Source organism: Austrofundulus limnaeus, unplaced genomic scaffold (genome assembly GCF_001266775.1).
Source record: "Austrofundulus limnaeus strain Quisiro unplaced genomic scaffold, Austrofundulus_limnaeus-1.0 Scaffold190, whole genome shotgun sequence".
NCBI classification, from domain to species: domain Eukaryota; kingdom Metazoa; phylum Chordata; class Actinopteri; order Cyprinodontiformes; family Rivulidae; genus Austrofundulus; species Austrofundulus limnaeus.
This window is the reverse complement of record NW_013952592.1, coordinates 340,783-353,373: the sequence shown is the minus strand read 5'-3', so window position 1 is coordinate 353,373 and position 12,591 is coordinate 340,783. Positions and strand designations below refer to the sequence as shown.

The following is a 12,591-nucleotide window of genomic DNA, read 5'->3' as shown; positions in this document are numbered from 1 at the left end:
TAAATTTGCTTTGAGTTCTATGATCAAGAAAAGTAGCCGTGTTTTCTCCTACAGGTATTCTTCTGCTTTTGCAACACTACCTTAAACCAGTATAACAATCCACGATCACAACAAACAACATTTTGTTTTCTTGGCTGTGTTTTAAAGTGGAACGCYGTTTTTGCAAACTTCATCAAGTCAGAGTAGATAGGTCTAAACTGCCTGTCTGTGATAACAGGTCTGTGGGTCGTAACCATATTCAGCTAAATGAAAAGTTGTGAAGTCAAAGGAATTCTGTGGTAGCCACCCAGTTACTGAATATGACACAGTAATAACACTCTGCACAAAGGCTCTTCACACAAAAACTCTGTAGTCTGTATAAGCGTTTTTGTGTGTGTTAACATGGAAATTTCCACTACCGGCTGGGAGGGAGACACGCAGGCAAGTCTAATGGCAGGTACTTGGAATAGGAGAAGTGCAGATTCTTTTTCTTGTCTGTGGTGTTTGTTTTGGTTTTTCCTTGAATATGGCAGAAACCAAATGAAATACAGTGGATTTGCCGACACCATGCAGGACAAGCCCCAACTTTCTTTCCCCGACTCTTTTTGGGGAGGTGGAAAGGGGGTTATTATTGAGTTATCTTTATGCAATCAAAAATGTGTACAAATGCCGTACATAAATCCACATTCACTGCCACTTAGCGAAACATTTTTACAGAACTAACAGACCCTTTCACCCACACCCCTTCATCAAAATAGAACTGCCATATGGAATCGTCAAAGTCTTAGGAAAAACTGCTGAGAAATCCAAGAGCTCCACAAGTTGTCTGAAATGTTCCACTGGCTTCTAACATTCTCAAATATCAGGCTGATGTGCTCTTATAGCATCTGTGTAAAGACCCCAGAGTCCATGTGGTCCAAAAAATACTAATCCAGTTCTCTTAGCCATAGTCAGAACTTCTTTTTACTGTTTTGGTTGCATAAGTTAAATCARTTTAAAATTTTAGGTAATGAAGTTACCGACTGGTGTGTTAGTTCAATAAAGCCTTTGTAATGCAGTTTGTGTAGTAAATGTCAGTGAACTAACAAAAGAAATGTCCATTCAAAAACTGGTTTATCAGGTGGTTCCACTCAATTGGGTTGAGTAAATGTAATGTTTACTTGTGTTACTTGAATACATCTTTTTAGTTACTCAGTTCAGTTGAGTGGAACCACATTACATAACTTGGTTAATTAAATTCAATGAATCAGTTTTTCTCATTCAAAATATATTGTATACTATATTGACCCCTCAACATCAGGAATATGGTTAAATAGAGTTGTCTCTGCTATTTTATGCTTTTATTCTTCGCTTGGGGATTATAGCTTGAGTTCTGTCTGTTYGTTGGGATGTTCTGGTCGCTGTCCAGCCTCTTACTGAAACTCCCAACAAGCTCAGCCTCCCTGTGTCCTGAACGAGACCTTTTTTTATGCTTGTGTCGACATGTTTATGTGCTGTCATAGTTTATGTGTAGAAAGCAAGAAGTCACCGTTGTGCTGGGAAGCATGACGAATTTGCAGACCATACTTGTGGGAGGTTGTAATGGAAACTCAAAAAGAAGTACACAAACAAAACAAGTAAAGCACTTTGTTTTTTATGTTTTTTTTGTTTGTTTTTGAACTATCCTCATTAGAGAGTGAGTTGAGTAAAATAAATTTATTATGTTTTGCCCTAATATTTACCTTCAATGTCTATATTAAAGTTAAAGAAACCACAAATATTAGCACAAATATTTAGCTTCCTTTGTAACTTTCACAGTTTTAATTTCCTACTGGATTTCACATAACAAAACATTGCCACTTCATTGGAAGTCTTTCATTTTATTATTATGTTAGAACCACCTGAAACATTTCTATTTGCAACAAAACCCTCAGGAGAGAAACAGAACGCTTGTGGGAAAATGTTGCACCTTTGCAGTGGTTCTGCTCAGAATGATTTTCCATGTTTACTGCAGAAGTCATCATGGAAGAAATATGACAGTCYGGGKTTTTTTTTTTTTTTACCTGTTCCTGCCAAGTTATATAACTTGGTGGTTAAAGTGTTATCCTGTGGAAGCGAGACTTATAAAAAGTTGCAAAAAACAACTGTTGTTGTCTGCTGTAAGTTCTATATACAGGCATTTTTCTGTTAGGATGGTCAATCCCAGCCAGGAAACCAAAGGTGACTGGGTGGCGTCTGTGGCTGCCTCATCATCCATCCATCCATTATCTTTTACCCACTTCTTCCTTTCAGGGTCCTGGGGTCGGTCACTGGTGCCCATATCCAGCACCCTCATTGTGATGAAACATTTTGTTTAAGTTCAGTTTTAGCTTTCTTCTTCTCTCAGAAACCTCGTTCCTTTGCTGTTAAGTGTTTGCAATCCCATTACATTTTGTAAACAGCATTTATTAAAATGACAATACTGGTAAGGGAGGAGACAAAAGATAGAAATGTTTTAATTTTGCCATTCATGAAATATTTTACTGTTACAAGTGGTGGGGAATTATATTTCTTTTTGGAGGAGCCCATGAGGGGAACAAAGTGCTTTGGTTGGAAGGTCAAATTTGAAATTCATTGACCCTAAGTGTGACAAGCAGACTTATGTCTTCAGTTCGGTCCAAAGTCTAATAAACACTGAGGAAAAACACTGCCTGGTTCACATTCATGACCTGAAATCTGCAGCCATCCATGTGCTTGTTTACATGGTRTTATTTTGTACTTTCAGCAGCTTGTAGTCAGGAACAGAGAAGGGTTCTCTGACTGAGCTCTCCATGTTCAGTTCCAGCGTGACGCTCTCTGAGGACAACAGTGGCTCTTGCATAGCCAAGTCTAGGTCCACAACTGGGCCCCTTTGAGGCGGTCTGATGTGATGTTTGCACAGATGTGTGGCTCCAAAGCTGMGAGGCCAAACCCCCCTTACCCCTCTGGTGGTCTTGACCCCAGTCCGGCTCTGAAACTGAGCCTCTTTTGGCCKCAGTCCCATCGTGGGTGACATGACCTGAAGGGACAGAATCGGGCCTCTGGGGCTGTTTGTGGCAGAAAGTAATGTAAGGTTGTCATTTCAGCTGTGCCKTGAAACAAACTACCCACAATGCTCAGGGGTATAATTTAACTAAAGCATAGCTTGACTAAAAKGCATTAAGTACTACTTGATTATTATTGTTGTTATTGTTTTAGCTAAGTGTGGCTCAATGTTTCCTGGTTCACATTTGGGCCACACTTGATGTTATGATCACTGGAATTGTCTGAACATTTTATATCATGGCTAATTATAAATGTATTTTTTTTATATAAAGCAATAAGGTTTTAGAACCTAAACATTTTATTATTTTAGTACATCATTATTTTGGTATTGAAGCATTTTTGATTTTGCTTAAATAAAAAAGTTTTGCTCCTCAGTGCCCACCGTCCTGCATGTTTTAGATGTCTGTTGCTCCAACATTCATATCTTAAATCATTAACAGGCTTTAGTTGATCTAAATGAACAGGTAATTTATTTCAACCAGGTGAGTTGGAGCAAAGTCACGTCTGAAAAAGGGAGGTGTTAAAGCTGCTTGTTTTTTTATCCAACTAAACACATAATTTCATTGTTTCCCCTGTTTTATAATTTATCACACTTTTCTATTACTTCTGTCATCTGTAAATATAATCTGAGAAAACAATTTGTCCCATAAAACCTGTACTGGCTCTTGTTAAATATACACCAGCTGCCTTCTGCTTGCCAAAAGCTACTTGGTCAGCAATAATGAACTTGAGTAAACATCCTGGCTAATGTTTAGAATTTRAATCACTTGTTTCAGATGATTATGAAGAAGTATTGCTGAGAATCTGGGAAATGAACGAGCAAATGTTTTGCTTCTCTCTCGCTGTAGGTCGGCCGGCAGTTGGGTCGTATGGTTAACACATGTACAGTGTTTTCAGTTTTGTTATGAACTTTCTTGCCTGTTTATGAGGCCAAATGTTTCCAGTTTAGTCTTGGCTGACAGACAGTACAGAGTGTCCCACATTTGACATCCTGCTAAGCTTGGTTGTGAAAAAAAAAGAAAAGAAAAGAAAAGAAAGCTTTCATTTTTGCATAAAATATTTTTGGCTCATTTGCTTTGATTGCACTTCCAATAAAAGTTTCACCGTTTACAAGTTACTACTGCTTCCCATGGTGCTCCTTTAACATTACTTGGATGACTTATTGCATTTTATAGACTGTTTTGTAACACTGATTCTGTTGTGTGTTGCAGGAATTCAAGAGGCTACGGAGTGCTCAAAGTGTAAAAATGACTGGGCATTAAGGGCAGCCATCTCTCTCCTCTATGTGCTCTGTGCCCTGCTCACAATAGCAGTGGCTGTCCTTGGATACAAAGGTGAGTTAAAACCATAAATAAAAGCTTGTTTTTTGTTCAATCTGTTCATTTTTTATTATTACTGCTGCATAGTTTAAAATAATTTCATAACTCCAGGTACGTGTAACAACAGATTCAATATGTCAAATTTTAAAAAAGTAAATAAATCCACACTTTTGGAGCACTAAATCAATAAACGCAAACTTGTCAGAACTATCCAGGTATAACCTGGTCCAAAGGCAGCAGAAAGTTTCACAATGGCTTTATTGGAAATTTTACAAGTTTGGATTAAATCAGAATCACACCTTTTAAGTGATGTCAGGATTATTTTGGTTTTGGGTCTGTGTTGGCATGGAGCCCATGTGATTTTGATGGTTTGCCTCTAATCTCTACCAGATGACCATGCGGGGACTATGCCAGTTTAACAACACAGAGGGGGTTTTATGGTTCGGTAGCAAATTGGTGTCTCATGGACCACAGATTGACTCACAAATGACTGCACATGCCAAAATCAGTTTCACTTTGTAGGAAACCAAAGTTGGCTGGACTGCATTGGATTTTTCATTTGTCTTCTTTTTTTTTAACTGCACAAAATGATTGACCTGCTCGGTCGGAGCATTGTTTATGTTGGCCACTATGTCACTAAGTAGCTGCGTCTTAATTCAGGGGGTTTAGCCTATCATACGTGGGTCCGTAGGCTGTCTGTGTAGGCTGCAAAAACGGCTGTGAAATGAAATGGTCTAGTCCAGTGGTTCCCAACCTGGGGGGCACTGGGGTGGGGGATAATATGCCAGCTCAGAGGTCGGCATAACCATTGTTTAGGTTCGGACAACCAGATCCCGCCTCCTTGTTGTAAAGTTGTCCTCTGCGACGGGTGACCATCATTTGTAAAAATGAAAGGAGAAAAAAGAAACATTTAGATTTTAAACGGACGGTTCTTTCAACCAATAGAGAGAACCACAGTCAAAGTTTTACTTAATCAGACCAGAGGAGGGTGGGTCGTGCTGTCTGACTGACAGCAGGTGCGCGCGCAGCCTTGAGTCACTCCACAAAGGCTGCCCACGCATCGCAGCATTCAAACAGTTTGTATGTCAAGCGTTTACAACATTTCACAAGTTATAAAGTGTAGTGCTGCATGTACTTTTGGAAAAAACTACAATATAAGCAACACCTCGGTGTGCACGCACGCCTTTCCCGAGTCCAAAGAGCGACTATAACCGAGCCTTCAGGGCAGAAGCTCGCTCTCAGAAATATCGTCCGTGTTTCCAGGACTCATTTCCACCGAGGATTAAATTCTGTGGTTCAGACTGACTAGGAAGTAAGAAGCGGGTTTTGAAGAAAATAGGTTGGGAACCGCTGGTCTAGTCTACTGATTACATATTTTTGCTTGACCATGTGCTGCCTCATTACCGCAGTGTAACGTTTTATATCACTTTGTTTCAGTTATCTTTTCACAGAATAATGTCACAAAATTCAGTACGTCTAGTGTTAAAAAAACATTTGAAAATAAATTAAAAAACAATAATTTGGGTATCAGTACTTGTAATTGCATTTTAATTTAACAGCAGACATTTTATCAGCTAAGTTGCTAAACGTGCATTTAAAAAACTAATTCTTTGGTCTGTGATAAATTTCAAAACTCYTCCATCTTCACTTTTTTGTTTAGTTTGTTGACGGCACAATGGATCCTGGGGTATCGTCGGCTGTGTAGGATGTAGATGCAGCCTACATTTTGGGGGGGTTTGTCAGCCACATTTGTCGGCAGTATGTGGGGGCACCTATGAATTGGAGCAGCCTATGATGTGGTAAAGTGATGTAAGCAGCCAACAAATGTACCCTACATTGGCTGCAACCCCTAAATTGAGGCTCAGCAGTGTCTGGGTCAGTTTCTGCAACTCTAATAGAAGTACTCCTCATCAAAAATGAACTCATTAGTGTAGATTACATTTTAGCTTCTTTCTTTTAATCATTGTGATAATTGTTTATGATGTTGTGATGTGTGTTGTTGTTTTTATGGGGGGCATCAAACAGATTATGTAAACAAAATTTCCATTTTTGTATGGACAATAAAGTTTTATCTTATCTTATCTTATCTTGTCTAACTTATCATAACAGGCGAGTAAGCCTTACTTAAATTTGTAAATTAACTCCTGCTGCTGTTTTCAATACATAAGGTGATTACAGACAGGAATGTGTTATTCAGGATTTTTGAAATGGTCACCTAMTGCGTAATTACAAATAAAAAACAACTATTCATTAGACATAAAAAAGAGCAGAGACTGAATCTCCCAGCAGCTGGTCAAAAGCTCTTTCAAACTGGGCCCTTGTGTTTTTGTTTGCCGTAAGTGCGTGTTATTGTTGTGTGCTTGTTTCACTCCTGGAATGATAACAGTGAAATGTTAGGATGTTTTCCAGTTCAGCTTTTAGACTCCCACCTACTRACAGGAAAACAAACCATGGGGGGAGCAGGAGACGCTGCAAATGTGGGGAAAGAAAAATGGAACCACACCACACCTTGAAGTGTGCCGGTGTGGTGTTCATTCTGCTTTCCAGATTCTTTGGACTCAGGAAGTAGAATTTATGAGCGTCGTCTGAACATTTTGATTTGTATCAATCAACAGTGTTGTTGTTACCTGGTCACAAAAATGTTGGGAAGCTGAGCAGCACGATGAGTCCAAGACTGCTGTTTGGCTTTCCACTTATTCACTGCAGAGGCATGAATACACCAGCGCCATCTGCTGGTGTGAGTTAATACACATCACCAAGAAGATTCTTTGACARGAGGATCTTTTCTGCATTTTTCTGTCTGTGTTCTTATCAATCTTTTGCTCTTTTCTTAGTTGTTCAGAAGATGGACAATGTGACAGAAGGGATGCAGAATTATGGAGGAAAGATCATTTCTGTGGAAGCAGACTTAAAGAAACTAGGTAATCCTGTTTAAAGCAAGTTTACATCAATTAAAAATACGTGTCTTTTTACTTACTGACACAATTTTTTTTGCAATTCATATTTTTAGATGATCAGGCAGGACAGAAGTCAGTCAATGCAACCAGTGAAATCAACATGTTCAAATCGAAGCTGGAAGCATTGCAAAGCCAACTGAAAGACATAAACGTCAGAGCAACCAGCAACAGAGAAACACTGAATGAACTTYTAGTCACAGGAGGCGATGTGCAGAATGGCCATGTCTCCCTGCAAAGAGTTCTGGAAGATAACGCAGCCTCCCTGCGTGGAGTCAATCAGTCGCTGGCCTCCTACAGTGGGATGATTGACAGCCTCCAGACGGACACAACGCAGCTCCAGTCTGAGTTACAGGACCACGTCAAAGTGCAGAGCGAGACCCAAGTTAGCATCGGTGCACTTAATATCACCCAGAACCAGCAGCGCAATCTGCTCGGCACGCTGCAGAAGACGGTTGAAGACACAAGCCTGGCGGTACAGAGGCTGAAAAATGACTATCAGGTCCTACAGCAGACAGCCAGACAGACACGTACCGACACAGAGTGGCTAAAAGAAAAGGTCCAGAACCTTCAGGTCTTGGCAGCCAATAATTCAGCCCTGGCCAGGTCCAATGGAGACACGTTGGATGATTTAGGAACTCAGCTCAGCACTTTAGCTAGCCAAATCCGGAACACCTCAGCGCTCACTGAAGGCCATGACCAGAGTGTGCGTGAGTTGATGGACCACCAGAGGGACCATGATAATGCCACCTCGGTAAAATTTGATGAAATGGAAGCTAGGCTGGACAGGCACGAAAACGACATGGACCGTGTGACTGGAAACATGAGCTTTGCCGCTCAGATTTTAGGTGTCATCAGCTCCGACCTGAATGGCCTTAGATCCTGTGCTGAAACTGTTATGAGCCATTCGGATCTGTTAGCAGGACTGAATGCCAGCATGGAAGAAGTCAAGACAGACAGTAAAGAGCTCCGTGCCCAGCAGGATGAGCTAACGTCCAAACTGGACCAAGAGGTGAATAACCTGTCCATGGTGATGAATGAGATGAAGCTGGTGGACAGCAAGCACTCGCAGCTCATCACAAACTTCACCATTCTGCAGGGTGAGACCAAAACACTTGAAACGTATGCTTWCCAAAGTAGTACAGATGGCATTTTTTAAATATTTGTTTCTGAATAACTCACATATCGAAATCTATTAGATTTTTGCTCCTCAAGAATCAAAAGAAACCACAATAGTGAACTCTGTGAGACTTTTGAACACGCCTATGGGGTGCCATTTGTAAAGTTACACAGTCAAAAATTACACCAATATTTTTGTTTTATTTAGCCTTTTATAAGAAAAAAAGAACAGATTTATTTTTCAAAGTCAGTTTTTCACCATATGATTCATACATTTATTAATGTCATTGTTTATAAACTAAATATTTAACTTACAAATCAAATATTTAATTAACAAGCTAAATATTTAACTTGTGACTTAAATATTTAGTTTTGAGCTAATGTTTAGCTTGCAACTTAAATATTTAGGTAGCTAGCTAAATATTTAAGTTGCAACCTAAATATTTAGGTAGCTAGCTAAATATTTAAGTAAAAAATTTAGATGTCTAGCTAAATATTGCTAAATATTTAGCTAAAAACTAAATATTTAAGTCACAAGTTAAATATTTAGCTTGTTCACTAAATATTTAATTTGTAAGTTAAATACTTAGATTATAAACTATGACATTTATAAATRTATGAATCATATGGTGAAAAACTGACTTTGAAAAATAAATCTGTTCTTTTTTTCTTATAAACGGCTAAATAAAACAAAAATATTGGTGGTAATTTTTGATTGTGTAACTTTACAAACAGCACCCCATACACACCTAACACAAATCTGCTGGTGTCACACCAACATTTTACATTTTGTCACAAAATCTACTCACGACTCTTTTGTGTTTGGCTCAGGTCCACCAGGTCCAAAAGGCTCCAAAGGTGACAGAGGTCCTCAGGGACCAATGGGTCAGTCTGGACAAAAGGGTAGTAAAGGAGACAGAGGTATGCCAGGAGTGGCAGGACATAAAGGAGAAAGAGGTGCTCCTGGGCCACCTGGCATYGAAGGTCCAAAAGGTCAGACGGGGGCTTTGGGGGATCCAGGACCTAAAGGACCTAGAGGGCCTGGAGGCCGAGCTGGAAATCCTGGTGAGAAAGGTGACCCTGGGGCTCCTGGAATTTCTGGTAGGGATGGAGTACCAGGAATTCCAGGTCCACAAGGGCCACAGGGGCCCAGAGGAGCAGCAGGACCTGCAGGTGTCGAGGGACCTCGTGGGCCGGTTGGGCCCATTGGCCCTCGTGGTCCTCCAGGTCTTCCTGGGCTGCCAGCACCAAGGCCACCTGTAATTGTAAATCCACCTCAGCCTCCACAGGTCCTCAAACCAACTCCACCAAAAGTAGGCCCAGTGCCCACAGAGAAAACACAAAGTTCTGTGTCCAAGCAGGTTCAACTCCCACCTGCTGTCACTACCCCAACTCCCGGTGAGTTCAGGCCCAACAAAACTGTATGAGATTTGTCAGGACTTTTCTGTTTGTATCTTTCAAATCTCAACTAATTCAAACTGCATTAAGAGTGAGTTTCCTTCTGCTTCAAGGTTCTGGTTTTTAATTCTTCCAGGTTGTCCATCAAAGTTCAAAAAGTTTAAGAACAGCTGCTACTACTTCTCCTCTGGCTCTCAGAGACTCAGCTTTAACGAGGCAAACAAGTTTTGTAGCAACATGTCGTCTCACATGCTCATAATCAATGACGAAGAGGAACAGGTGAAATTACTCATGAATTTTAAGCATTTAGGCAAATTATTTATTCATGAATTATCTTGAAAATGTTTATTTCTCTGTTCTTGTAGCAATTTGTGAGGACAGTGATTGCAGGAAAAGGCTACTTTTGGCTGGGGCTCACTGACAAGGAGAAGGAAAATGTCTGGAAGTGGGTGGATGGAACCATGCCAGTTTTCACGTAAGTTATTAATTTCTAAATGTGCTTTATTGAAGTTAAACTTGATTTTATTATTTTTTCAAATCTGGTTTTGAAAATGAAACTGATCAAACTGTTGTCTTTAGACAATGGAAGCCAGGGCAGCCTGATAATTGGACTCATGGTCATGAAGATGGCGAGGACTGTGCGGGCCTCATTCATAATGCCAACTGGAATGATTTCTACTGCACTGACCGCATTGGTTTCATCTGTGAACGCGCCTCAGACTGTTAGTATTGTGTAAAAGCAATCTTTTTTTTGAAAGCATCTACTTCTGCTTATTTCTCTGGTCGATAAGCTCTGGTTATTGTCATTTATTTAAATCTAATTTGATACAATTTTTGTCTCAAGGATGAGTATGAAAAAAGGCCTTAGAGACAACCACCAGTTGGCTATTAGAGATGCCTACTGACTACTAAAAGGCAAATTTGTTCAGGTCATGTGTTCACTTTTTGGTACAAAAAAAATGTGTAGCCCAAATACTGAAAATGTATTTCAACAAATAACTGTAAAAGGTAAACTTGCATACTCTTTTGCTGTATGAATCAAAATAAATGTTTACGTTTTTAATTTAGCAAGTTGACTATTAGAAACAAGTCTCTTGTTTTATGACTAAAAAATGAAAGAGCTTCACAGCACATTTGTGAGAATGAATAAGGGATTTCTGAGGATCAATGTGAATTAAATCTTAACAGAAAATCTGATCTTTCACCAGCACTAATCTAAAAGTTAGTTCCACTAGCCCTAAAGCACTAACTCAAATGTTTAGGTCCCCTAATTCTAAAACACTAACACACTGAAAAAAATTTAGCAAAAGCTAATTTTAAAGCACTAAAATAAACCAGCCAACCCATAAACATTCTTCAACAGACAACCTGAGTCACATATTGCCATGTTTCTCTCTGAAGACATCATTGACATTCCACAGCTGGATTTGGGTTCATAATGTGTCACTTGGTGGATAAATGACACATATATGAACAAAATGTTTGACAGTTTTCACCCTCAGCTGTTAACATTAACATTGATCAAGAACATTTAAAGACCTCAGTTAGTGCTTCTAAATTTAGCAAGTGCTAATCCGCTAAAAAATTCTAAAATAAGCAAAAGCCCTAAAGCACTAATCAGGAAATTAGTTCCCCTKTTAGTGCTTACTGTGCCCACCACTGCTAAAACACATTTTTGCTTTTCCTGTAGAGATAAAATCTGAACAATTAAAATATGTACACTGCAACTATTGCTGCAAATCTGTAAATCTATGATAAATATGTTTGTGTTTCTCTTCTCCCAGTGGCAGTTCCAGTTTTATAGCATCCAGCCAAGAAAAGTGGAAATGAAGATGCAGCATAGGTGAACGCCGAGGAGAAGGCTTTACACGACTAAAAGACTCAACTAAAAGTCTGCTCAATCAGGCATCATTGACACTTGGACTTGTTTTGTCTTCAGAGGGACCTCAAAACTTGGKATGGTGCCAAAGGCAGAGCAGAAGCAGAGCCGTCCCATTGTTGTGCTGAACATGGGCTCAAAGGCTTAACCAGATCATTATTTGGTTCAGACACTTTTGTACATATATATCTGTAAATAGTACTCTTAAAAGCTAAGACAAATGTTTAAAATTCATACTTTTTAAGTTTCTGAGTGTTTTAATCATTTTAACACATTCACAATAATAAAGAAACACAATAAATCATTAAAACAAAGCTGTTTCAGATGAATACATGACTATTTGCTGGCTATTTGCTAATATACTGTAAGTTATAAATGCTTCACATTTCATAAACGACTCCACAGTTTCAAAATGTTAAATATCTTCAAAAAAATAATAATTATAGAGCACTTAAAAGCCCTCTCCAAATGATTGCAACTTTGGGGGTGAAAAAAAAAGTTTGCCATAAAAAAATGACACATTGAGTTGCTCTTGTGAGCAGTGCTGTTCTGTCATAAATTCTCAGTTTGTAGTCTGCCTATGTTAATATGTTACAAACATTTTAATTGCAGCATTTGGATTTATTATTTAATGATTTAGTCATAATGATAAGTACAAAACTGTCAGTAAGTACTGATTGATTGACATTTGCTGTATGTATTTCTTAGGGGCTCAGTATGCTATTTGTTTTTATGGCTGATTGTTTTCCATTAAGCTCATATAAACCAGAACTGGATCTGTGGAAATAAAATGGAAAAACTGCTCTGTTTGGACTCTGATTGTTAATAATAGCCTAGGCCTACTACTACTAATAAGAATAGATCACCATTTTCTGAGTAACTTGAGAGCGTCATTTTTAAG

General features: G+C 39.1%; 1 protein-coding gene across 1 annotated transcript in view; it reads left to right on the top strand.

Annotated features, from left to right (window-relative positions):
• colec12 (collectin sub-family member 12) overlaps positions 1 to 12,493 on the top strand; it is a 25,945-nt gene extending 13,452 nt beyond the window's left edge. Inside the window, exons 3-10 of the mRNA XM_014018343.1 lie at positions 4,233 to 4,355; positions 7,175 to 7,261; positions 7,351 to 8,394; positions 9,245 to 9,811; positions 9,948 to 10,090; positions 10,177 to 10,286; positions 10,391 to 10,533; positions 11,596 to 12,493. Coding sequence (XP_013873797.1) covers positions 4,233 to 4,355; positions 7,175 to 7,261; positions 7,351 to 8,394; positions 9,245 to 9,811; positions 9,948 to 10,090; positions 10,177 to 10,286; positions 10,391 to 10,533; positions 11,596 to 11,615 — 2,237 coding nt within the window. The 3' untranslated portion in view covers positions 11,616 to 12,493. The remainder of the gene's footprint in view (positions 1 to 4,232; positions 4,356 to 7,174; positions 7,262 to 7,350; positions 8,395 to 9,244; positions 9,812 to 9,947; positions 10,091 to 10,176; positions 10,287 to 10,390; positions 10,534 to 11,595) is intronic.
• The last annotated feature ends 98 nt before the right edge of the window (positions 12,494 to 12,591 follow it).